The sequence below is a fragment of the Schistocerca nitens genome, chromosome 7 (genome assembly GCF_023898315.1).
Source record: "Schistocerca nitens isolate TAMUIC-IGC-003100 chromosome 7, iqSchNite1.1, whole genome shotgun sequence".
Lineage (NCBI taxonomy): Eukaryota > Metazoa > Arthropoda > Insecta > Orthoptera > Acrididae > Schistocerca > Schistocerca nitens.
Window position 1 is genome coordinate 614,011,869 of NC_064620.1, and position 23,229 is coordinate 614,035,097.

General features: G+C 51.2%; 1 protein-coding gene across 1 annotated transcript; it reads right to left on the bottom strand.

The window, feature by feature from the left end:
- Positions 1 to 726: 726 nt before the first annotated feature.
- Positions 727 to 1,689, bottom strand: LOC126195780 (uncharacterized). Its single transcript, XM_049934413.1, has one exon. It carries the CDS (start codon positions 1,687 to 1,689, stop codon positions 727 to 729), a length of 963 nt encoding a protein of 320 aa, XP_049790370.1.
- Between the last annotated feature and the right edge of the window lie 21,540 nt (positions 1,690 to 23,229).

Below are 23,229 nucleotides of genomic sequence, written 5' to 3' on the forward strand. Positions count from 1 at the left end.
GACTCAGACAAGTCCACACCTGTTGCAGTGCTCCAACGTCTCGCCAAAGCTACGGACGAAGCTGTCCTGTGCGTTACGGCCAAGCGGATAAGACGGCGGTCACGTCGCGCTGTGGTCGCGCTGCGTCGTGCAGTAGCCTGTCGGCGCTGTGGACGGCCCTCTTCTGCCCACTGGTACCACGTGCGCCTCACTGTTGGAGCAGCGTGCCCTGCACGAGCCACAATGACTCGGAGCGACAGACCCGCCTACCAGAGACCAATCAGTCTGTCCAGTGCGGACGCACTCGCAAGCCGATATTCCACCCTGTGATTTCGGCGAGACGTAGCGGCCCTCGGTTGCACGTTCCCACTTCGTGTGACGGCTCCGCACCGACTGAGACATACGGAACACTGACCTGTCTGGCCACACAAAAGAGGACGCTGTTGGGCCTACGTGCTAGTCACATGTCTGCCATTTAAGTAACTTGCCATGGTTACGGCTTTGTACACGCACGACGCGTCACGCGCGCACGTACAGAGCGGTTTGAGATGTCGTTGCGAGAGGAGTGTTTTCATGCGAAGGGTGTGGCGGATCGCCGTCCGGCGGCGACAGCTCAGGCGACTGAATCGACCCCGACGGCGGCCCCACGCGGCCCCCCACTTACGACGAACCAGCTTCCCACCACTGACTGCGACCGGGCTCACTCTTCCACTGATGACTCGCGCTCTTGTGACCGAGGGTTCATTATTAGGAACAAGCTCGCTCACGGGGGCTCTTACCCGGTCGAGATGACGACGAGGCGGCCATACTGACCCTCTGTAATATCCGGAAAGCTGCTGCACTGCCGAGCTCGGGGCAGCAAGAGTCGGGTGTGCCACCGAGAGCCTCGCCGGTCGCACTGCAGGATTTTGCGGTCCCGGCGACGGCGGCCTCGAAGGGAGTTGCGCCGTTGGACTCGGCCACCCGAGAGGTCGATGTTCCCCCGGTTGCCCCACTAGCCCCTATGACATGAGAAGAACCCGTTGCTTCGCTAGCTGACGCGCCGTCCTGCGCTCCGGGCATCCCTGCGGTCTGGACGGCGCAAAGACGGCTCGAGAGGCCATCGAGATGGAGACCATTGACCTTCCGGACGCGAACCTTGCCGAGGCGGAGCGCCGCGACACCGACTCTGACGAAGCCCGAGCGCGGAGGAAGCGTCGGGCTATGACTCGTGACGATTCGGACACTCACTCCTCGACCTCCGACTCCGCGAGGCCGCAGCGGCTGGGAGGACTGTAGCGGGCTCTTCCAGCGTGCCGCCGAGGCGCGACCTCCGAAGAGGCCGCAGCGGCCCACTGCTGTGTCCCGGCAGCCTGATGAGGACGGCTTCGTCGCCCCACCTCGGCGGCACACCGCCAGGGCTGCCGTACTGCGGCCACCGCAGCCGCTGCCGACCACTAGCACGTTTGCGGGGGCGAACGTCAACGAGATAGAGGGCGGCGAGGCGCCTCTGGTGCCGCCCCAGAAGAAGCCGCCGCCCCCGCCGCCCCCGCCACCCCCGCAGCCCCCGCAGCCTATCGTCGTCCGATGGGACGGCGTGTATAAGGACCTCCAACAGAAGCTCGACAGGGTGGCCACGTCCACTACTGTCAAGACTGCCGGCCGTGACGAGGTCACGGTCGCGAGGAGTACCGGGCAGTAATGGACGCCATCTGCAAGGACGGCCTCCATTGCTACACCCACGCCTCCGAGCCGCTCAAACTTCTGAAGGTGGTATTTCGCCACCTTCCCCTCAAGTTTGGCGCGGACTACCTCCGTGAGGAACTGGAGGATACGGGTTTCGGCGTCAGGTCCACGGGCTCGATGAAGTCTCCCCGTACCCACCGCGATATGCCGCTGTACCGGGTTGTCCTCGTCTTCCGATTTTCCAGGTGCAGCGGGTCGGCCGCGTCAAGGTTGAGGTCGGACCACTCCGGGCCAAAGGCAATAGGGCTCCGTGCTTCTGCTGCCAGCGGCTGGACCACGTCTCCACATACCGCCTGTTGCCTGTTATAGAGACTGTTCGGCTTTGAAGAGGGGCCGGAACCAGCAGAGAGGCGAGGGTACCCCTACTCGTAAGGTGCACTCTTCCACCAGCTTCGCTGTCGCCACCGAGAGCGAATTACCTGCCCCATCCCAGCGCTCTGGCCAACCCGTCGGAGAGAGACAGCAGCCGACTGCGCCGTCCACGGCTTCGCCCGAAAGGGCGGCTACCCCCGCAGCCGCGCTTGACGTGAGGGTTGCCCGCCCACTCAGGCGTCGCCGGCACTCGGGGCGTATCACCCTCGCCGCTGCGCGACAGACTGCCACCGACACTCAGCCGCGGCAGCGGCAGCCGCAAGCAGCTCGCGCTGCGCCGCAGTTGCGGCCGGAAACTGTTGCTCCCCGACAGTCCACACTTCCAGAGCGGCCGCAGTCGGCCGCCCCTGTGGCGGAGGCGGCCCCAGCGGCCCCCTCCGCCTCCACTGCACCAGACGCAGCTGAGCTCCGATCACTTCTGCGGTCGTTGAGCCAGATGCTCGAGCAACTCTCGGTGCTCGTCACCGCGGTCACGGCGGCCCTCCAGGTCGGCGTTGTTCCTCAACCCTGCCACGGATAATCACCATAACCGTGGCCTCACCGTCTGCGCTTTTAACGCAAACAGCTTGTTCCCACAGCAAGGGGAATTCAGGGAGTTCTTGCGCGACGAAGCAATCGATATTTGCCTCGTGTGCGAGACCTTCCTGAAGCCTGGGATACATGTCAAGGTGGGCATGGCGGAGGGACGGCCGTTTACATCAAGGCTTGAAAGGTCTCTGTTGGATTCCTTTCATGTTAATTTCTTAAGTCTGTTGTCATCTTCCCTTGCAGCTGGAGCTAATGGGTGGCCGCCCCAGTGCGACCCTCCGTGGAGGCGATGACCTCAGATGGGCGAGCGGTCCACCGCGCGGAAATCCAACTGCTGGCAACGCACCACACGCACGCGACCGTGGCGAGACGGGCGCGGTGAAACGACAGAAGACAGGGGATAAAGGGGCGTGGAGCCTTTTGACAGATACTGTCCAGAGAAAATGGCAGACTTCAACGACGCCTATCAACATTTCCTGACGGATGCCCACTGTCAAGCGACAGTAAATCATGGTTCGATGTTCTCTGGTCGCTAAGGGTGGCACAAAGAAGAGCCATTAAGTGTCATCCTTGCCCAGGAATATCAACCTGGCGTGTCAAACGAGGATACCGCACGAATTTGACAACACAAACATGGAACCAAATCGAGATGTACGTGACACGGGCCACCAAGAGAAAGCTTCATGGGAGGGCAGAGACGGCGGATTGCACGCAACAGATGGACAAAAATCCCTACTGACAGCTGCGGCGACGAACCCCCTCCCCCGCCCCTTATATTGTGCCTCGGAACAGTGGAAGTACTGAGTGTGTCAGTGAACAGTGATTATACGGTTCTTAGTCCAGTGCATATATGTGTGTTTCTGTCACAGAAACTTTGACTCATGTGTTTTGCAGGGGTTCGATTTATTGGTGTTTATTATACTGACTCTTGTATTTTGCAGGTGTTCTATTTGTTGTTTTTTTTTTTAGACTTTGACTCTTGTATTTTGCAGGTGTTATATTGATTGGTGTTTTTTTTTTAGACGTTGACTATTGTACTTTCAGAGCTGTTTCATTTATCAATGTTTGCTTTTGTGTGATGTATTAGATTTGTGATATTTTGTTTCGTAAATTCATTGCTGTGGCATTGCTTCGTTTATCATTCAGATAGCTTTTCATTCTTATTGGACTGTGATCTATTAGCCTTTGCATGGGGCATATTTATAGTGAGGAACCCCATAAGGGTAACAATCACATAATTAATTGTGGTTTCAGTATAACGACACAGTGATCATTGTTTGCTAATTAAAGATATAGAAGTTTTTTGTGATAACCACTTTGTAAAACATGTTTTTTTCTCTTATCACTTTTTTTGCTTTTGCGGATTGTGCATTGTAATGTTCTGCTTTATAATACTGATGTTATTTTCATGTTCTTTTTTAATTGCTGTGGCACCTTTGCTATTTTCATAAATTTTGCTTGTTAATAAACAGTCATAAATTTTCCTGTGATCAGTTGGCTCTTGCAATGAGCAAATACTGGTGAACTACATAAGGGTAACAACCAGAAATTGTTTTCATATTAATGACACAGGAACCATTGTTTTTACTTGCTGACCGAATTAGGTCTACACTATCTTTTAAATAGGTGTCACACATTGTGTTCTTTTTCTGTTTGAAATTGGTAGATTTTAAAGATTTGTTGAAATTATTGTGTTTTAGCAAGTAGCTGGTGACCTTTTGCCTTTTCTTTACATTTTTGGTTTAAGTTGGGTGTGAGAAGCCTGCTTGGGAATGTCCTAGCATGGCCAGAAAATTCCCTGCACAGTCTTTTCCTGGAGCGTTGGGGTTATGAAAGGTCTCTGTTGGATTCCTTTCATGTTAATTTCTTAAGTCTGTTGTCATTTACGGCATAAATTCCTCTTCTAAATTTACTGTGGTGTTTCTGACTATCTGGGAGGAGAATGAGCAGTGAAACTTGTTACTTTTACACATAAACAAGAACGATCTGTCACACTACTACACTTTAAAACACAGTTTATATGTAATTCATGTCACACAGTCTCATATGGAACCTACATCCGCTTTCTTTTATATACTGTATATGATAAAATACTGTCATCCCCCTTCCCTTCTGTGTGAGAGGATGAATGAGCAAGTAGTTGCATGCTGGATGGTAGCAGACAAGCCTGTCTGCTAGAGAACAGCAGGGCCAACGTCGGAACAGGTAGCTACGCTTTCTAAAAGCAGAGAGGTTTCTATGCTTAGTATGGTCCTGTCTGTCCCTTGTCATGTTGGTATAGGAAGCTGCCTCTCTGGTCACTTCCGTTTGTATTTGGGAAGCACGCTCGGTAGGAGCGCAGGTCAGTCTGTCCGCGGCGAGCGTCTGAAGTGGTAAGATCTCCGGCTAAGGCGTGTATGCTAAGTCCGTAGGACAATGGATTTCTTAAGTCCACCCTAACTGAAAATTTAATCACCTTTATTTCAGGTTTAGTTCTAAAATATCTAATGTTATCTTAAATTGCAACGCAGTGTAATTCGAGTGTGAAGTTCATAATATATTCCGGTAGTTGCTTTGTCACTACTTTATGAGTAAAGTGGAACCACGTGTTGATCAGTAACTCTAACTAGCATCATCAATCTTCAATGTGAATGTGCGTGAGATTATAACGTCTTGCCTTGACAATATTTTTCAAAATAGCAACTTTTCTTTATGTTCAACCCACGTGGGGTGTACTTTGTGAGACCAGTACCACGTGCTTATACAATTGTTTGACCCATCAGGTTAATAGTAAGACGATAGTAACCAGTACGAGGTTTTTCTTTTGTAAATTGCTTTTCGATCTAATTTATTTTAATTATCAAAATTATTGTGGAGTTACACTCTTTGTGTAAACCAAGTTGACCACGTGAAGCATGTGGTGTAATCATCAAAGTAGCCCTCAGCTATTCTTTTCGGGAAGATTTCACAGAAAGTTAGTATGAATTTAGTATACCAGTGTGTATTAATTACATGACGGACAGGACTGTGCTACGAACGTAACTTCTTTGGGTGAAAATTGAATCGGTTGGTTGTGGTTAATTTCCTCTTGCATATGTTTCAACGTTCTTTGTGTGTTATTTTATGAATGCAGTGTTGTATGCAGTCTCCCAATCTTGGCTCCATATTTGATGTGTTCCATAAGATTACAGTCTCACATTTTCACAATCCTAAATACGGCACCAGCTTAGTTATGAATCGAGTTTAATATGCTGAAATTTCAATGATCAATGTTAAAATAAATTTCCAAATATAAACTGATTTATTTCTTTTTATTTAAATTCTCTTTTTTATATACGTATCACCGGTTGTCGTACGACTATTAAAAGATAATAATAATTAATGTTAGTCTGGTTGGGAATTTGGTAAACTAGACTGGATACCTGGTGAAACAGTTGCTCAGTAATGCAAGGTTAACTTCCCCAGACAGCTCACAGCTTTTAACCCGCTTTTATTGGCTATCAGCACCGCTTTCATAGCAAATTAAAGCAACAACCTTACAGGCTTCCCTGAAACACCACGAAGTGCAGCTTTCGTTGTAGCCTACAGGCCGCCGATGTGACTGCTGCAGGAGGCTGACTTCGATGCTCTACTGGCGTTACGCGGGAACATTTTCCTTGCGGGCGACCTTAACGTCAAACACACGCATCACCGACGCCAGTGGCCGCCGCCTCCTTCGCGCCACGCAACGGCACGGCGCGATCGTGCTGGGGATCTACGACCACACCGTCTTTCCCCACCGAGGCCGGCCCGACGTGCTCGACATCGCTGTATTGAAAGGTGTCTGCCACTCCACGTCTGCCACCGTCCGACGCGCCCTGTCGTCTGACCACCTCCCGGTCGTCTTCGACACGGATGTCATCGGCGCGTCCTCGCCGGCTGCCCGCCCCAACTCCCGCGGCATCGATGAGGCCCGCTTCCGGGCAGAGGTCTCAGACCGCCTCGAGGGAGCGCCTGAAACGGACGTGGAAGGAGCCGACGGGGCGTTGGCCTTTTCCACGCGCCACACACTCGCAGCCGCAGAGGAGAAGTCGCGCCAACTCCCGCCGCATGTCCTGGAGGCGATCACCCACTAGAACCGCCTCTTTCGGGAGTGGCAGCTCACGCGGCTGCCGGAGACGGAGCGCCGCCTCAGCAGGGCGCGGCGCGAGATGCGGGCCGCCATCGACGGGCACAAAAAGCGGGAGTGGGCGGGCCTTGTGGCCACCCTCACGACGACGGACGGCAGCGCGTGGCGACCCGCTAAGCGCTTCCTTCCTCGACACCGGCGCGTTCCGCCTCTCCGAGTGGGTGCTAACGTTGTCTGCGAGCCCGACGGAAAAGCCAGCGTCCTCGCCGACACGTTTGCAGACAATTTTCAACCCGCCGAGGGCGAGGTTTAGGTCGGTTTAGGTCGACCACGTCCGCCTACTGGAGGACCGCCTGCCGGTTTTCCTCGCCGCGCGGGCCGACGACAACGAGATCGAAGAGAGATCGGCGGAGGAAGTCGATTTGCAGCTCCGTCGCCTCAATCCCAAGAAGGCGGGTGGCTCGGACGGAGTCACCAACTGCCTGTTGAGGATGCTGCCGCCGGAGGTGCACCGGACTCTGGCGGACATCTTCAATGGCATACTCCGCTCTGGGTTGTGGTTGCCATTGCAAAGAGCGGGAAGGACCCCCGACAGCCAGCGAATTACCGGCCGATCAGCTTGCTCCCGGCCCTTCCCAAAGTTTTTGAGAGGCTGTACGTGGGGCGGCTGCTACGCCACGTCACTGACCAGCAGCTCATCCCTGAGGAGCAGTTCGGGTTCCGGAGCGGCCATTCGACCAGCCAGCAGCTGTTGCGCCTAGTAGAGCAGGCGATCCGAGCGCTGGAGAGGCGGGAGTACCTCGGGGCGGTGCTTCTCCACGTCTCCAAGGCCTTCGACTGCGTGTGGCATGACGGCCTCGTCCATAAACTTTTTGTACAGGGGGTACCGACGTCACACGCGGTCCTGCTGCGCTCCTATCTCTCAGGACGAACATTCCAGGTCCGAGCAGACGGAGGCATCTCCACCGATCGGCAGATTCGAGCGGGAGTGCCACAAGGTTCGGTTCTCGGCCCCCTCCTACCTCTACACAGCCGACGCACAGCGGGTGGCACGCGTGGAGTTAGCGCTTTATGCTGACGACACGGCGCTGTTCACCCGTAGCATGAACGCGGCCGAGATGCGCCGCCGCCTCCAGCTCGGATGTGACGTCCTGGGTGCCTGGTCTACTAAATAGCGTTTAAAATTTAACGCTGTGAAGAGCCAGGTCATCGTCTTCAGCAGAAAGAGGCTGCCTCCGGACCTACAGCCGGTCACGATCATGGGAGGCCCCATCCCACGGTTGCGGACAGGCAAATACATCGGAGTGACGCTCGATCGGCACCTGACGTGGCTGTCTCACGTCCGTGACGTCAGGGGGCGAGCAGTGAGGCGCTGTACCCGCTGCTCAACCCTTCCCCCACACTCCCTCCACGCCACGGTCTCACTCTGTACCTGGCCCTGGTTCGGCCGGTTCTACAGTACGCTGCCGTGGTGTGGGGCAACGCTGCCGACACGCACGTCGCGACGCTCCAGTGCGTCCAAAACAGGGCGGTGAGCCTTGCCTTCCTCAAGCCGCCTCGCTACACAACGAGGCTGCTTCACGAGGAAGCAGGCGTCCCGCTACTGCAGGATCGCTCCCGGCTACAACACTGCTGAACACTCTGGCAGCCGCCTGATTCGTGGGCTGGCCGCCAGGTCCACCACAGGCCGACAACGCGTTGGCCCGACCTCCTGCAGGAGTAGCCAAACTCCCGCGGTGTCGATGACGCAACTTAGAGCGCCTCCATAGTCAGAGACGCTCCCAGAGGGAAGCTCACAAAGATAGGCAACTCAGTTCAACCCTGATGTCACAGCAGGAACAGCAGCTACGCTGCTTACACTGCCCCCACACCTGGCAGATGTCGCCAGTGTTTTACAGCAGCAGCAGCAGCAGCAGCATGGCTTTGTACATGTACTCTTATCGCAGCGTGTTGCAGACCATTGCTTCTGAGTGTTTCGCATTTTACAAACAGTAGTGTACCACCCGTATTTGAAAATTTAAATTTAAATAATATGTTCTCCATGAAGTATAATCTTACGGTAATGGTTTAAAGCAATATGTCAAGCATTAACGTCAGAAATTGTATATACAGGGTGACCATTAATAAAACCGACAAACTGCAGGGACAGATTCCTGACTGTAAATGGAGGACAACAGGTCCTACGAACATGCGTCGCTGACGCGTGCAAGTCCCTCTGACGACGCACCGTGTGGTCCTTGCGTGTTGCGGGCTGTGTGATTGAGGTAGCGTAGCATAAGGATCTGAATGGTCCTTGATTCATGTCAGGAACAAGACGAGAGAGTGTTTGTGTATGGCAAAGCAGTACGGCTGTACCAAAACAAGTACCCTCTCAGACACAACATTTCGTTTTTGGGCGTTTGTGTGATCATGGGTCCTTTCAGGGAGACGAAGGTGCAGGGAGGCGGTGGGCTGTGCGTACACCAGATTCGGAGGACCTGGTTCTACAGCCATTGAAACGAACCCTAGTACAAGCTCCAGGCAAATGTCTCACCAACATGCCGTAAGCCAATGTACAATGATGTGTCTGTCTGAAAGGAGCCATGCCCAATAAGGGCTTGAAATGTTGTGTGATGTCGTTGTAGTCTGTGACGGGTACTTGTTTTGGTACAGCCGTGCTGTTTCCCGACGTTTGCATCTGCTTGGCCATACACAGACATCATTTCGGCTTGTTCCTGACATGAATGCCGGACAATTCTGCTGTTTACAGTACGCTGCGTCAATCGCACAGCCTGCAACACCCAAGGAAGACACGGCATGTGGTCAGAGGAACCTTCATTCGTTAGCGCCACCTACCGTGCAACGGTGCGTTTGCCGATATATGTTCATAGGACCTGTTGTCTTCCATTTCCAGTCAGCAACCCGTCCCTGCTGTTTGTCGGTTTTATTAATGTTGATTCTGCAGCCTGGGCGGCTGTTTCCCTACCTCGTTGGCAGCGCGGTGCCGCGATCTGCTTCACCGTACGCTCCTCCCTGGACGATTACATCTCACCAATGACTGCACCTATACCGCGTTCTGAAAAGTAGTCTCAACGTTTTTGTGCGATATGGATGTTGTTTGCCAAGCCCTAAATACTAATTTCAAAGCCAATATTTTTATTCTTGCGCCTCAAATACCATGAAATTTTTAGTTTATTCTGTATCGAATTTTGGAGCTATGCTTCGTGCAAATGCCCTAAAAGACACTGCAATATAGTTGATTTTCTTCAGTCAGTCTGGAATAAAACGAGCAGTGAAGTTTCCAGTACTAGAATCTGATTATCTGAATATACCTACTGCCACTATTGCAATAATAGAGGGTGTTACAAAAAGGTACGGCCAAACTTTCAGGAAACATTCCTCACACACAAAGAAAGAAAATATGTTATGTGGACATGTGTCCGGAAACGCTTACTTTCCATGTTAGAGCTCATTTTATTACTTCTCTTCAAATCACATTAATCATGGAATGGAAACACACAGCAACAGAATGTACCGGCGTGACTTCAAACACCTTGTTACAGGAAATGTTCAAAATGTCCGTTTGTGAGGACACATGCATCCACCCTCCGTCGCATGGAATCCCTGATGCGCTGATGCAGCCCTGGAGAATGGCGTATTGTATCACAACCGTCCACAATACGAGCACGAAGAGTCACTACATTTGGTACCGGGGTTGCGTAGACAAGAGCTTTCAAATGTCCCCATAAATGAAAGTCGAGAGGGTTGAGGTCAGGAGAGCGTGGAGGCCATGGAATTGGTCCGCCTCTACCAATCCATCGGTCACCGAATCTTTTGTTGAGAAGCGTACGAACACTTCGACTGAAATGTGCAGGAGCTCCATCGTGCATGAACCACATGTTGTGTCGTACTTGTAAAGGCACATGTTCTAGCAGCACAGGTAGAGTATTCCGTATGAAATCGTGATAACGTGCTCCATTGAGCGTAGGTGGAAGAACATGGGGCCCAATCAAGACATCACCAACAATGCCTGCCCAAACGTTCACAGAAAATCTGTGTTGATGACGTGATTGCACTATTGCGTGCGGATTCTCGTCAGCCCACACATGTTGATTGTGAAAATTTACAATTTGATCACGTTGGAATGAAGCCTCATCCGTAAAGAGAACATTTGCACTGAAATGAGGATTGACACACTGTTGGATGAACCACTCGCAGAAGTGTACCCGTGGAGGCCAATCAGCTGCTGATAGTGCCTGCACACGCTGTACATGGTACGGAAACAACTGGTTGTCCCGTAGCACTCTCTATAAAGTGACGTGGTCAACGTTACCTTGTACAGCAGCAACTTCTCTGACGCTGACATCAGGGTTATCGTCAACTGCATGAAGAATTGCCTCGTCCATTGCAGGTGTCCTCGTCGTTCTAGGTCTTCCCCAGTCGCGAGTCATAGGCTGGAATGTTCCGTGCTCCCTAAGACGCCGATCAATTGCTTCGAACGTCTTCTTGTCGGGACACCTTCGTTCTGGAAATCTCTCTCGATACAAACGTACCGCGCCACGGCTATTAACCCGTGCTAATCCATACATCAAATGGGCATATGCCAACTCCGCATTTGTAAACATTGCACTGACTGCAAAACCACGTTCGTGATGAACACTAACCTGTTGATGCTACGTACTGATGTGCTTGATGCTAGTACTGTAGAGCAATGAGTCGCATGTCAACACAAGCACCGACGTCAACAGTACCTTCCTTCAATTGGGTCAACTGGCGGTGAATCGAGGAAGTACAGTACATACTGACGAAACTAAAATGAGCTCTAACATGGAAATTAAGCGTTTCCGGACACATGTCCACATAACACTTTTTCTTTATTTGTGTCTGAGGAATGTTTCGTGAAAGTTTGGCCGTACCTTTTTGTAACACCCTGTATACACCGTTTTTAGAATAAAGTGAGCTTTACATTAATTAAATAATATGATTCTTAGATTTCTCCAGGCGGATTTCATGACGAAATAAATCTCAGGTGAACTGCCTTGTGTGAGAGTACAAAGGACACAACATTTTGGCAATCGACCTTGTTGCCATCGTCAAGTGTGCCGATGTATTGCCAAAGGACGGCAGGCGTGAGGTATGTATCAGCTTTCCCTTTCGCCTCCCTCGGGCGTTCCCTCCGCCGTCCGCGCCGCGGGCGCTCACTCGGTCGCCCGCGCCGGGCTTCGACCCCCGGCTTGTGGCCCAGCGTCTGCGTTCCCCAAGGCCGGAAAAGACCTGCGGCTGCCGCAAAACCACAGACCCATCAGCCGGTTGCCCGCAGTCTCGAAGGTCTTCGAGAGGCTGTATTGCAGGAGGCTGTGGCGTCACGTCGGGGAGGAAGGCCTGCTACCTGACGAACAGTTCGGCTTCAGGAGGGGCCACTCCACACGGCAGCAGCAACTGCTTCGACTGGTAGAGCAGGCGATGGGGGCGCTGGAGCTTGCGAGTATCTTGGGGCGGTACTCCTGAACATTTCCAGAGCCTTCTACAGCGTGTTGCACTACGGCCTTGTGTAAGAGTATAAACTACTTACACAAGGCCTAGCGGTGTCGCACGCCCGCCTGCTCAAATCCTACCTGATTGGGCGCACCTTCCACGTGCGCGCCGACGACGGGACGTCGACAGCACGCCCCACAGCAGCTGGAGTACCGCATGGGTCCGTCATCGGCCCCTTGCTCTACTCACTGTACACCTGCCACCTGCCGACGTCCCGAGAAGGCAGGGCGTGCACGTTGCGCTCTACGCGGACGACACTGCGCTGTACGGCAGAAGCATCAACGCCCGGCTGATGCGTCACAGCCTGCAATCGGCTTGCGACGTCCTTGGGGCTTGGGCCACCAAATGGCGGCTCAAGTTTAACGCAGCCAAAAGTCAGGCGATGATCTTCACCAGGAAGAAGATTCCTGCCGACTTGCAGCCACTCAGCATCATGGGAGGCCCCATCCCATGGTCGAACACCGGACGCTACCTAGGTGTCACTCTGGACCGGCGCCTGACGTGGATGGTGCACATCGGGGAAGTAAGGGGTAAGGCGCTTGGCAGACTGTGCTTGTTGTACCCTTTACTGAACCCAGCAACCACCCTGCCCCCACACTACGGCATAACGCTGTACCTGAAACTAATCAGGCCAGAGAGTACGCTGCTGTGGTGTGGGGTAACGCGTCCGACTCGTCCATCGCAAAGCCGCAGACGGTCCATAACATGGCACTTAGGTTAGCGCTTCACCTGCCACGAGACTTCAGCACCGGAGAACTCCACAGAGTAGCGGGAGTACCGCTGCTCAAACACCGATTCCGGCAGGAGGCGCATCGTTTTTACGCGGCCGCCCGGATGTCGGAGAACGACCTTGTACGTAACTTGGGAAACCAAGTGCACTGGCGCCCGACCACAAGGTGGCCAGACCTGTTGCTGGAGTGAAGGCACGCCGCAACATGAGCCAGAAAAACTAATAGCAGCAACGCAACCGTAAGGAAGATTCCGACGAGAGGACAACTTCCAGCACACCCAGGCAGAAGTAGGAAAGGCGTGATCCGCTCACCGTACAACACACCGGAGTACGAAGCGTCTGGGTGTTCCCTCGTATGTCCGCGCTTAGGGAGGTTTGCAGGTGGCGTTTCTGAGATTCCTCACCCTGCCCTCGAAGTCAATCCAATCTGGGATATTTCTATCTTTTCTCTATCCAAGTTACGTAGCATCCCTACATAAAGGCAAGCAGACGACCCGTCTGGCGACCGAAATCCTCCCCAAACCCACCGCCTCGACCCAACACTCCACCCGATCCAAATACCTAAAATACCCCACACACAATTCCACTTCATCCAAGCAGCTACGTGCAAAGAAGGACCTCAAGGATAAGCACTCCAAGAATAAGAAAAGGTCTACCACCCCTACCCCAGCCACTCCCTCACCCTTTGAGGAGTCTGCGCCCCCAACAGCATCTGTTGTCGCCCCGGAAGGGAATCAGGAAACCATCTCCCACGAAAGGAACCACGCAACCGGAAAGGATTCGGATGGTTTCGTGTTGGCGAAGAAAACCTTTCGCCAGCCGAGGCTTCCGGAGGCCTGCGGCGGTGGCTGATGAGCCAGAGACACCACTAAATAACACAACAGAAACACAAACCCAAAATCACGTCACCCACCATCTCTCTCCGATTGTCGCAGAGATTCCTCGGAATTAAAAGGAAGTCTTTGAGCTGTTAAAAACAGAAATCGTGGGAGACAGTTTTAAGGCAAAACCTGCTGGTGGTGACAAAATAAAAATAACACTTCACACATTGGAAGACTACAATACAGTCAAAACACTTTTCACAAACAAAAAAATTCCACACTACCCGTTCCCTACTACAAAAGCACGGAACAAAAACATAGTCATCAGGGACCTCCCGAGATGACTGCCTCCCCAGGCTATCAAAACTGACTTGACTGCCCAGTGGTACGTCCTCAAATCTGTCCAACATATGGGCAAACTCGGGGTGGAAAGCAAGTGGCCATTGTACCAGGTGACTATCCCTGATATAGCCCAGAACAAAAGAGAAATCAAGGAGGTTATGGCCGTCCGTGTCACCACGGAGCCCCTGTGCCGCAAAAACAAGACGTTGCAGTCCTATAGCTGTCAGGGACTGTACCATATCGCCGCACACTGCACCACGGCGGTAAGATCCAGGTACGTGTCCTGAGGCCCATGACACGAGGTGCTGTACACTGACACCCATGGAGCCACAAATAAGGTGCTGACTATGTGGCAAAAGCCACACAGCCGGCCGAAGTGGCCGTGCGGTTAAAGGCGCTGCAGTCTGGAACCGCAAGACCGCTACGGTCGCAGGTTCGAATCCTGCCTCGAGCATGGATGTTCGTGATGTACTTAGGTTAGTTAGGTTTAACTAGTTCTAAGTTCTAGGGGACTAATGACCTCAGAAGTTGAGTCCCATAGTGCTCAGAGCCATTTGAACCAAAGCCACACAGTGGGTTGGCAAGGTTGTGAGGTCCACAAAAGATCCACACAACAGGCAAAAGGCGCAAAGGCCGCCACCCACACACAAAAACAAAACACCACCACCACCCCTAGACACACAAAGAAACCAAACACATCAACACATGCAGACAAGACTTGGGTTAAACCAAGACCTGACACTCCAAGGGCAACATATGCTGAAGTGGTTTCTCCACAAAGAAGCCACGAAAGCATAGCCCTGTCACCACAACATCAACCACAAACACAAGAACAACACCGGGTAAGACAAAACAACAATGACCAGGTCCCCAACAGAGAAAGCCCTAGGGAACCTATAACACAAGCTGCGTACAAACATCTCCCCAGCAGTTCCCCAACACCTCCCCTCAGATCAGCTGTTAGGCGTGATGGTCCAGACGATGAGCCTTGACATAGAGATGGTGAAGGAGTTCAGGGGGACCCAGAGGCAGAACACACAGATCCTCGTTGACCTTCAGGCAGCAGTCCAGCAGTCGCTCCCCTCTGCGACTTCACCATTAGTAGCAAAACCCCATTATGGATAGACAACCAAATATCCGAGGCCTGGCAATGTGCGTCTTTCACGCAGACAGCATTGTTAATCAAGTGGTCGAATTCAGAGAATTCATGAAGGAATTCTCAATCGACATATGCATGATGCAGGAAACCCACCTCAAGCCGAGAATCAAAGTGACAGTTCCCAATTACAATAGTTATCGTGTAGACAGGCCAACCCAAGTAGGAGGAATGGCCATATACATAAAAAGAGGAATCCCCCACCAAAAAGTATACATACCAGCTACCAACAAAATCGAAGGAGTGGCAATAGAAGCAACCACTGCCACCGGACCCCTAACAGTAGCTGCAATCTACCGACCCCCAAATGACGAGATAGATGGAGATATAGAGCTTTAGGCCAAACTGAAGGAAAACTCTTAATCGGAGGCGACTTCAGTCCCAAGCACCCAAACTACAACTCCAGAATAACCTCCAGAGCAGGCGCCAAACTGCAACAGCTATCACGCAACCACCACTTTGAAACATGGGGTTCAGTGGAGCCCACTCACTTTCCTAAAAGTGGAGGTAGGCCCTACGTATTAGACACAGCTCTCACTAGGAGGATCACAGGGTTTGTGGCTGCGAGGACAGTCAACAGAACGTCCTCCGACCACAATCCTGTCATCTTTGAGGTCGATGTGGGAGAATGGGTAGCATTCCCGCGGTACCGACATCCCGCAAACGCACGGACTGGGAGCGATACCGAGAAACTGTCACCTCGGATGTCACTCGCGCTCCGCCACCTACTGCTGAAACAGCAGAACAAGCGCTACAAGACCTAACAGGCACGATTCTGCAGGTAGCGGAAGAGGCCACCCCCCTCCCCCCACAAAGGGACGAGCCGCCCCCGCAGATAGAGCTCCCAGAACATTTACTAGCTCAAATTCGGCACAAGAACCGAGTGGCAAAAGAGTCGAAAATCGGCAGAAATCATGCCACCAGGAGGCTGCTCAATCGTCTACAGAGAGAGCTGAAGGTAGCGCTCAATCGTCACAGAAACCAGCAATGGCAAAACCGTCACACAGCCCTCAAAGTAGACGATCACACACTATGGCAGGCAACCAAGCAATTCACAAAAGGACGCGCTAGAATACCGCCACTGTACAGCGAGCGGGGTCTGGTCTACAGCCATGCTGAGAAGGCCAACATCCTCGCCGACTCCTTCGAGAAGCAGTTTCAAGCGGCAGAACCCCAGGATGAAGAGCATGAGGAGGTTGTCCGTCGTCAACTGGCCGTCTTCCTCAACACTGAGGAGGACCCAGAGGACGAACCCACACATTTTGCCCCCGAAGACGTGGCAAAAGTAATTAGGTCCCTCCCCACAAAAAAGGTGCCAGGACACGACAGTGTCACCAATCAGCTAGTCCCACCCTCGGCGATCACACACCTCACGAACGTCTTCAACGAGATTACTCGTTCCCGCGAGTTCCCAGCTTGCTGGAAACACGCGGAAGTGGTCGCGATACACAAACCAGGGAAAGACTCTCCATTCCCGCAGCACTACAGGCCGATTAGCCTCTTGCCAACTCTCAGCAAGATCTATGAGCGCCTCCTGGTAATATCCACACAGGAACATATTACCAGAGAGCAACTTCTGCCGGATTTCCAATTCGGATTCCGGCAGAACCACTCCGCCCCACAATAGATTATGAGAGTGGTTGAAGCAGCCACAGAGGTCTTCAGCCAAAGAGGCTACTGCGGGACAGTGCTACTTGAAGTAGCCAAAGCCTTCGACTCAGTGTGGCAAAGAGGACTACTCTACAAGTTGTACGCACAAGGGTTCCCCAGGAGCATAGTTGAGCAGATCAAAAGCTATCTCACGGATAGAACTTTCTCTGTTAAAGTAGAATCCGCCACCTCCACCAAAAGGCGTATTCGTGCAGGGGTGCCACAGGGATCGGTCCTGGGGCCCGTTTTGTACAGTCTGTACACTGCATACACACCAATGGCGCCCCTGGTCCACACCACACAGTATGCAGATGACACAGCCTTCTACACACGTAATGCGAACAAGGATCTTTCCAGCCATAGGCTACAAAGGGTTTTAGATGACACAGAAACTTGGGCCCGTCACTGGCGCATCACCATCAACTCTGAAAAGACGCAGGCTTTGCTGATCACCCAGAGGCTCGGAAGACGTGGACCTCCTCAACACCCCCTCCCCCTCCACCTTCGGAACTGAACTGCCCTGGCGCAGAACCGCCAAGTACCTTGGCGTGACGTTGGACTCTCGTCTTACGTGGAAACCCCACATAGACGAGGTCCATAGGAAGGTCTGTGTCAGAATGTCCATTCTATACCCAGTCCTCAACACAAACAGCTCCCTTCCCTGTTCCGTTGGAGTGAATGTTTATCAGGCCCTAATACGGCCAGTAATGGAGTATGCATGCCCTGGGTAGATACGCGGCAAAGCAGCACCTGGACAAGCTCCAAAGGCTGCAAAACCGCTCCCTCAGGCGGGTATTGCATCTACCCCTCGGATTCCCCACAGACGATCTGCATGCCACAGCTGAAATCCCACTCCTGAAAGAGCGTTTCCAAGATCTGGAAAGGGCCTTTCATGAAGGCTCTTCCAGATCAGGAAACGTCCTCATCCACTCACTAGGTCGGTATGACAAGTCCCACGACAAGCACAAACGCCCAATGACAATCTTCGACGAATAAGTCGAAGGCAAAATCCCTATATCCAATCCCTAATCCTGCTCCCTCCCCCACAATACCAATCATCTCGCCAACCTCAGGCAAGTACCAGACACATACAGAACATTCATCACATTACGTAGACACTCAAAAATCACAGAAAGAATCACACATACAAGTACACAGTGGAGTAAAATCCGAAAGGCTACAAACTCCCCTACACACTTACCCAAAGAGGGGAAAGTATTAGGTCTATCTTCTCCTTAATGGCTGGTTTACTAGGGTTCCGTTACCTGAATCTCTGGAACTCATCGGCCGGAAATTTGATGAAAAAACCCCCGATCTCTTCAGACATGTTCCAACGTCAACATATTTTCTATTTGACGGTGACTACTACGAGCAGACTGAAGGTGTTGCTATGGGGAGTCTTCCCTCTCCCGTCGTCACTAACATGAACATGGAACATTTCGAGGAAGAAGCCTTGGAGTCAGCGCATCTAAAACCTACCTGTTTCTTCAGATACGTGGACGACACGTTTGTTATTTGGCCACATGGAAGAGACAAGCTGATGAAATTTCTCGCACATCTCAACTCAAGACACGAGAATATCAAGTTCACCATGTAGGTAGAATCTGATGGGATGCTCCCCTTCTCGGATGTTCTCGTCAAAAGACGAGGTGACGGCAGGTTGGGGCACAGCGTGTATAGAAAGAAAACCCACACCGACTTATACCTACATGCGGATAGCTGCCACCACCCTGCTCACGAGAACAGCGTACTAAAAACTCTCGTACACAGAGCTCGCACCCTCTCTGACGATGACAGTCTCCAACAAGAATTGGCCCATCTAAAGTCCCTGTTTCTGAGGAACGGTTATAAGGAAAAGCAAATCCGGGATGCTCTACGTCCGACACTCGCAAAACAACGGGCGGAAACCAATGAAGAACCTGAGGAAAACACGACCGTGGCATTCATTCCGTTTTGTGGGGCCTTATCGGGAAAAGTTGGGTGCATTTTACACAAATATCAAGTAAAAACCGTCTTCTGCCCTCCAACTACAACCAGAGCACTTCTTGGCAGCGTTAAGGACGACCTTGGTTTTTGTAAATCACGGGTTTGCAAAATATCGTGTCAATGTGGTAAGGAATACATAGGTCAGACAATTCGCACCATTGAAGACCGATGCCGTGAACACCAAAACGGCACACGAGACTACAACAGCCTGATAAGTCTGCAATAGCCGCGCATTGCCTGTCAGAACTTCACGGCATGACAAGAGCAATGTCCTAATACAGACTTCGAAATATTGGGACTGTATCATCAAAGAAGCTATAGAGATCAGAGTAAGAGAACCTGAACTGAATCGTGACGGCGGCTATTCCCTTAACCAAGCTTGGGAACCAGCCATTACCCGGATTAAAGAGAAGACAGAAATATCCCAGACTGTACTGACTTCGAGGGCAGTGGGAGGAACCTCCGAAACGCCGCCGGCAAACCTCCCTGGGCGCGGACACACGAGGGAACACCCAGACGCTTCACTTCACAAATTCACGGATCTTCATGCTCCGGTGAGTTGCAGGATGGGCGGATCACGCCTTTCCTACTTCTCTCTGGGGTGCTGAATGTGGTCTTCTTGTTGGAATCTTCTTCACGGTTGCATTGGTGCTAGTAGGTCTTCTTGGCCAGGTTGCGGTGTTTCGTTACACCAGCAGCAGGTCTGGCCGTCTGGTGGTCGGGCGCCAGTGCACCCAGATCGCCAGGCACGGCGGCGACTGTCTCTCCTAGGTGGTCCCGGAAGTGGTCCCAGTCGAGGTTGCGGCACTGCTTGCGGCCCTCCGGTGGTGCGACTCAGTCGGTGGCGAGATCGAAGATCACATGTAGGTGATCGGACGATAGCACCACGCGTGTGGTCGCGACAGCGTCGTGTGCGGCACCCTTGATGACAGCGACGTCCAAGACGTCGGTTTGGGATAATGTGTGGAGTCAAAGGGCCCCACCGCTATCGCGTCGTGTTGGGCCGCTCGCAGTAGCATCCTCCCACTAGTGGTCGTCACACGGGAGTTCCACTCCGGGTGTTTGGCGTCGCAGTCGCCGACGATGAACAAGTTGCCCCGCATCGACAACAGCGAGTGGAAGTCTCGCGGTAGCAGCAGCCGCCCTGGTTGCCGACACGCGGCCACAAACTTCACCTGACCCGCTGACCCGCTGAGGTGTTGACCACAACACAAGTAGCCTCGACTGTGGTCAGTTCAGGCAGCTGGAATGGATGGTGGCGTAGCGACGTCTTCACATACACCGCCGTTCCACCGCCCACCGTCTCTCGGAAACACCGACTCAAAGGAAGGTCTCGGCGCTTGTTGGTGACGTCACGTCACCTAGGCACGGCGACCGCAGGGTCTGTTGCAAGCAGAAACTCCTAGGCGTGCTTATCACTATAAATCTCTTGTTTTTGGACAAAATGTTTGGTATTGTTTTGGATTCTGCAGTTTTATTTAGATGAAAGATTCTCTTAGTATCGTAAAGCTACAAACGGAGATCAGAGTTCTGTATCACTGAATCCTGTCGAAACAAACGTAGACCAATATGAGTAGATGCCTTGCCCCATTGCAAACTTCGGAAATTTTACATTCAAGTAACTATATTTACTTGATCCATTTTGTTATCGAAACTTGCCGCAACCCCCTTACAATCAACTCGTTTCTTTTATTTATTTATTTTCGTTTGACATCGTCACTGGAAATGTGAACTAATTTACATGTGTAAATGTCCATCTGTTGCCAGTCATTAGATTACTCTAAACAGGAAACAAAATAGCTTCATACATCGAAAATACTGCTGAGCTTAATATTTTTTAAACATGCACATTAGAAAAGATAAATATTCCCCTCTTGCAACAGAATGGAGAAACTTCATAAGATAAAAAATTTTATTTGATAAAACATGTATCTCTCTTTTGCCTCTTCTTCTGTTCCCCACCCCCTCTCCCAACGTGTACAATCGCAAGATATCTTATTAACATTCAGTGCTCCTCACCCCATAGTCAACCAAGATACCTAAAGAAGAGCACCAATATGTTCACAGTTTCTTGTAAAAGGAACCCAGTACAAACGTAACTTCCTCAGATTTACAAATAAGGTAAAGAAGAACGAATTCTGTTACTGCTGGACCATGAAGTTGTTTTTGTATGTCAATCCTTAAAACAGGTGGAAATTTAAGTTCAGGAGTACACTATTTGTTAAGAAGTGTAATGAATTGCACAATTAATTGATTTCAGAACAATGTGTGTTGGTCAAGTACCGCCAATAGTTTCAAATTTTCCTGTGTCAGAGAGGGAGACACCACCATTGTGAGTATGCGTGCAACAGACCTGGCATTCGGTGTGCCTAGCTGACGTGACGTCACGAACAAGCGCCGAGGCCTTCCTTTGAGTCGGTGTTGCTCTCGGTCGGTGCGGTAGCACCGGAAGTTCGGCGCCCGCACCTGCACTCTTGGTTTCAGCCAGGTTTCGGTGACGGGGCAGACGTCCACGGCCTCGTCACGCAGAAACTGCCGAAACTCGCCTTCTCTGTCCCGAATGCTGTTTGCATTCCAAATGCAGACGGTGAGCCCTAGTACTGGCGTATTAGCCACGATGTGGGGGCGGGGCTGCGCGTGTGGCGGTGGCCCGGTTGGTCGCAGGCAGCGCAGATACCATCATCTGCGGAAGCTGCAGTTATCAGCTGCTCGAATTCTCGCAGCATTTCACGCAGCTCTGCAGCTTCGCTGGGCGCAGCTGGCGTCTCTGTCGTCTGCGGCGGTGGAGGCAGGGCTTGCTTGGCGGGCGTCGAAGCGGCGGGGGCGTTGTTTTGAAGTCCTCCGCGTCTATAGTCTGTCGGTAAACTGAAGAGCGAGCGAGAGAGTCCCCACTCTGCCAACCCACCTACGTCACAGGGCGCTTCCACAGGCTGTTTCACAACGTAGTGCCGGCCCTGCCGCGGCACGCGCTTTAAATCTGTGGCGACGCCGTGTAGAGATACGTCCCGGCAGCGTTCATTTTGAGACAAATGCGTTAAGACCATAAGGAATACAAAAAACGATAGCTTCTTCCGAAACACAACATCATAGAGTAAATAATATTAAGATAAGAATGGAAGTCAGGATTATACAACAAACATAGAACCGAATGCCTGTTCATGTGAATGTATTGTATGTTCCTCTATTGCTATTCGTGAAACGAACCCTATATAATACAGTCAATCTGTAGAATTACGGCTTGTTCTTACTTTGTGTTTCTACTAAAAGGTAGAACTTTTCTTTGAAGGACTTGCAACTCGAAGAGTGTTTAAAAAGTAAGCAGAAATTTATAATTTTGTGTGTTGTATTAGTCCGATTTGCACTACTTTTTTGTCACTGTCTTCGTAAACATGTCTCAGAAGTACGTGTTGAATGTTATGCATATTGGGTATTTACTGTTGTCGGCCTTCAAAAAGGTTACATGTGTTTTGGTAGCATCAATGATTATTTGTTTTGTATAAAAACAGATTAGGGAATCAGTATTAAATTTTGTTATAGGAGTGGAATAAAGTGTATGAAATTTTTAGAAATGTTAAATATTGCTTTTGGGGAGCCTGCATATGAGTGAACCAAGGGCATACATGTGGTATAAACATTTAAAAGCAGGCGTTAAAGGACAGCAGTTTTACAAGCACGGATGAGATTAAAAATGCTTAGTTAAGAGACCTATAAACTATCCGATAGAAAGAGTTCCTAAAGAATTTCAGGAATTGTAAAAAGCACTGGTGCAAGTGTGTAGTATGTAATGGGGAATATTTTGAAGACGATAACATTGCTGTAGATTAACAAATAAAGTTCTTACCAAAAAATAAAAATTAATATGTGAACGCACCTAGTATGTCAAGCTTTTTTCTTAGAAGTCCAGAATCGATGTACATTTTTCGAAGAAAATTTCAGCAGTGTTTAGAATAACTACTGCGCGCATATTTCAAGCAATATGTCTCAGATTCAGGTGAATAGTGACCGAGGTAAAGATTTAGTGTTCCATAAGCATCAAAGGTTTTGCGTGATTTTGAAACTGCCTATAACGGTCGGTTTCCTCCCAAGATTATTAGTTTTCCTTCGTGGTGATTCCACTAAACCATGCGGCCTATTTTCACGTTCGTTTCTTATTCGTCCTATTGGACGAGGCTGACGTTTGCATAAATTGCAGCCCTTTGATTGCGACTGGTAATATTAGCCAACAGTTCTTTTTCGGTCGCCTCTTTAATGCATGCTGTAATAACATTAGAGACGATAGAACGCTCGTTACTCCGCAAATACCTCCTCTTCCTCGTACTCTGCATATTTTCTTGGAATC

Bases quoted from the DNA above. Each gene is read 5' to 3' on its own strand.
- LOC126195780 (XM_049934413.1), bottom strand. From the start codon at position 1,689: ATGGAGGCCGTCCTTGCAGATGGCGTCCATTACTGCCCGGTACTCCTC.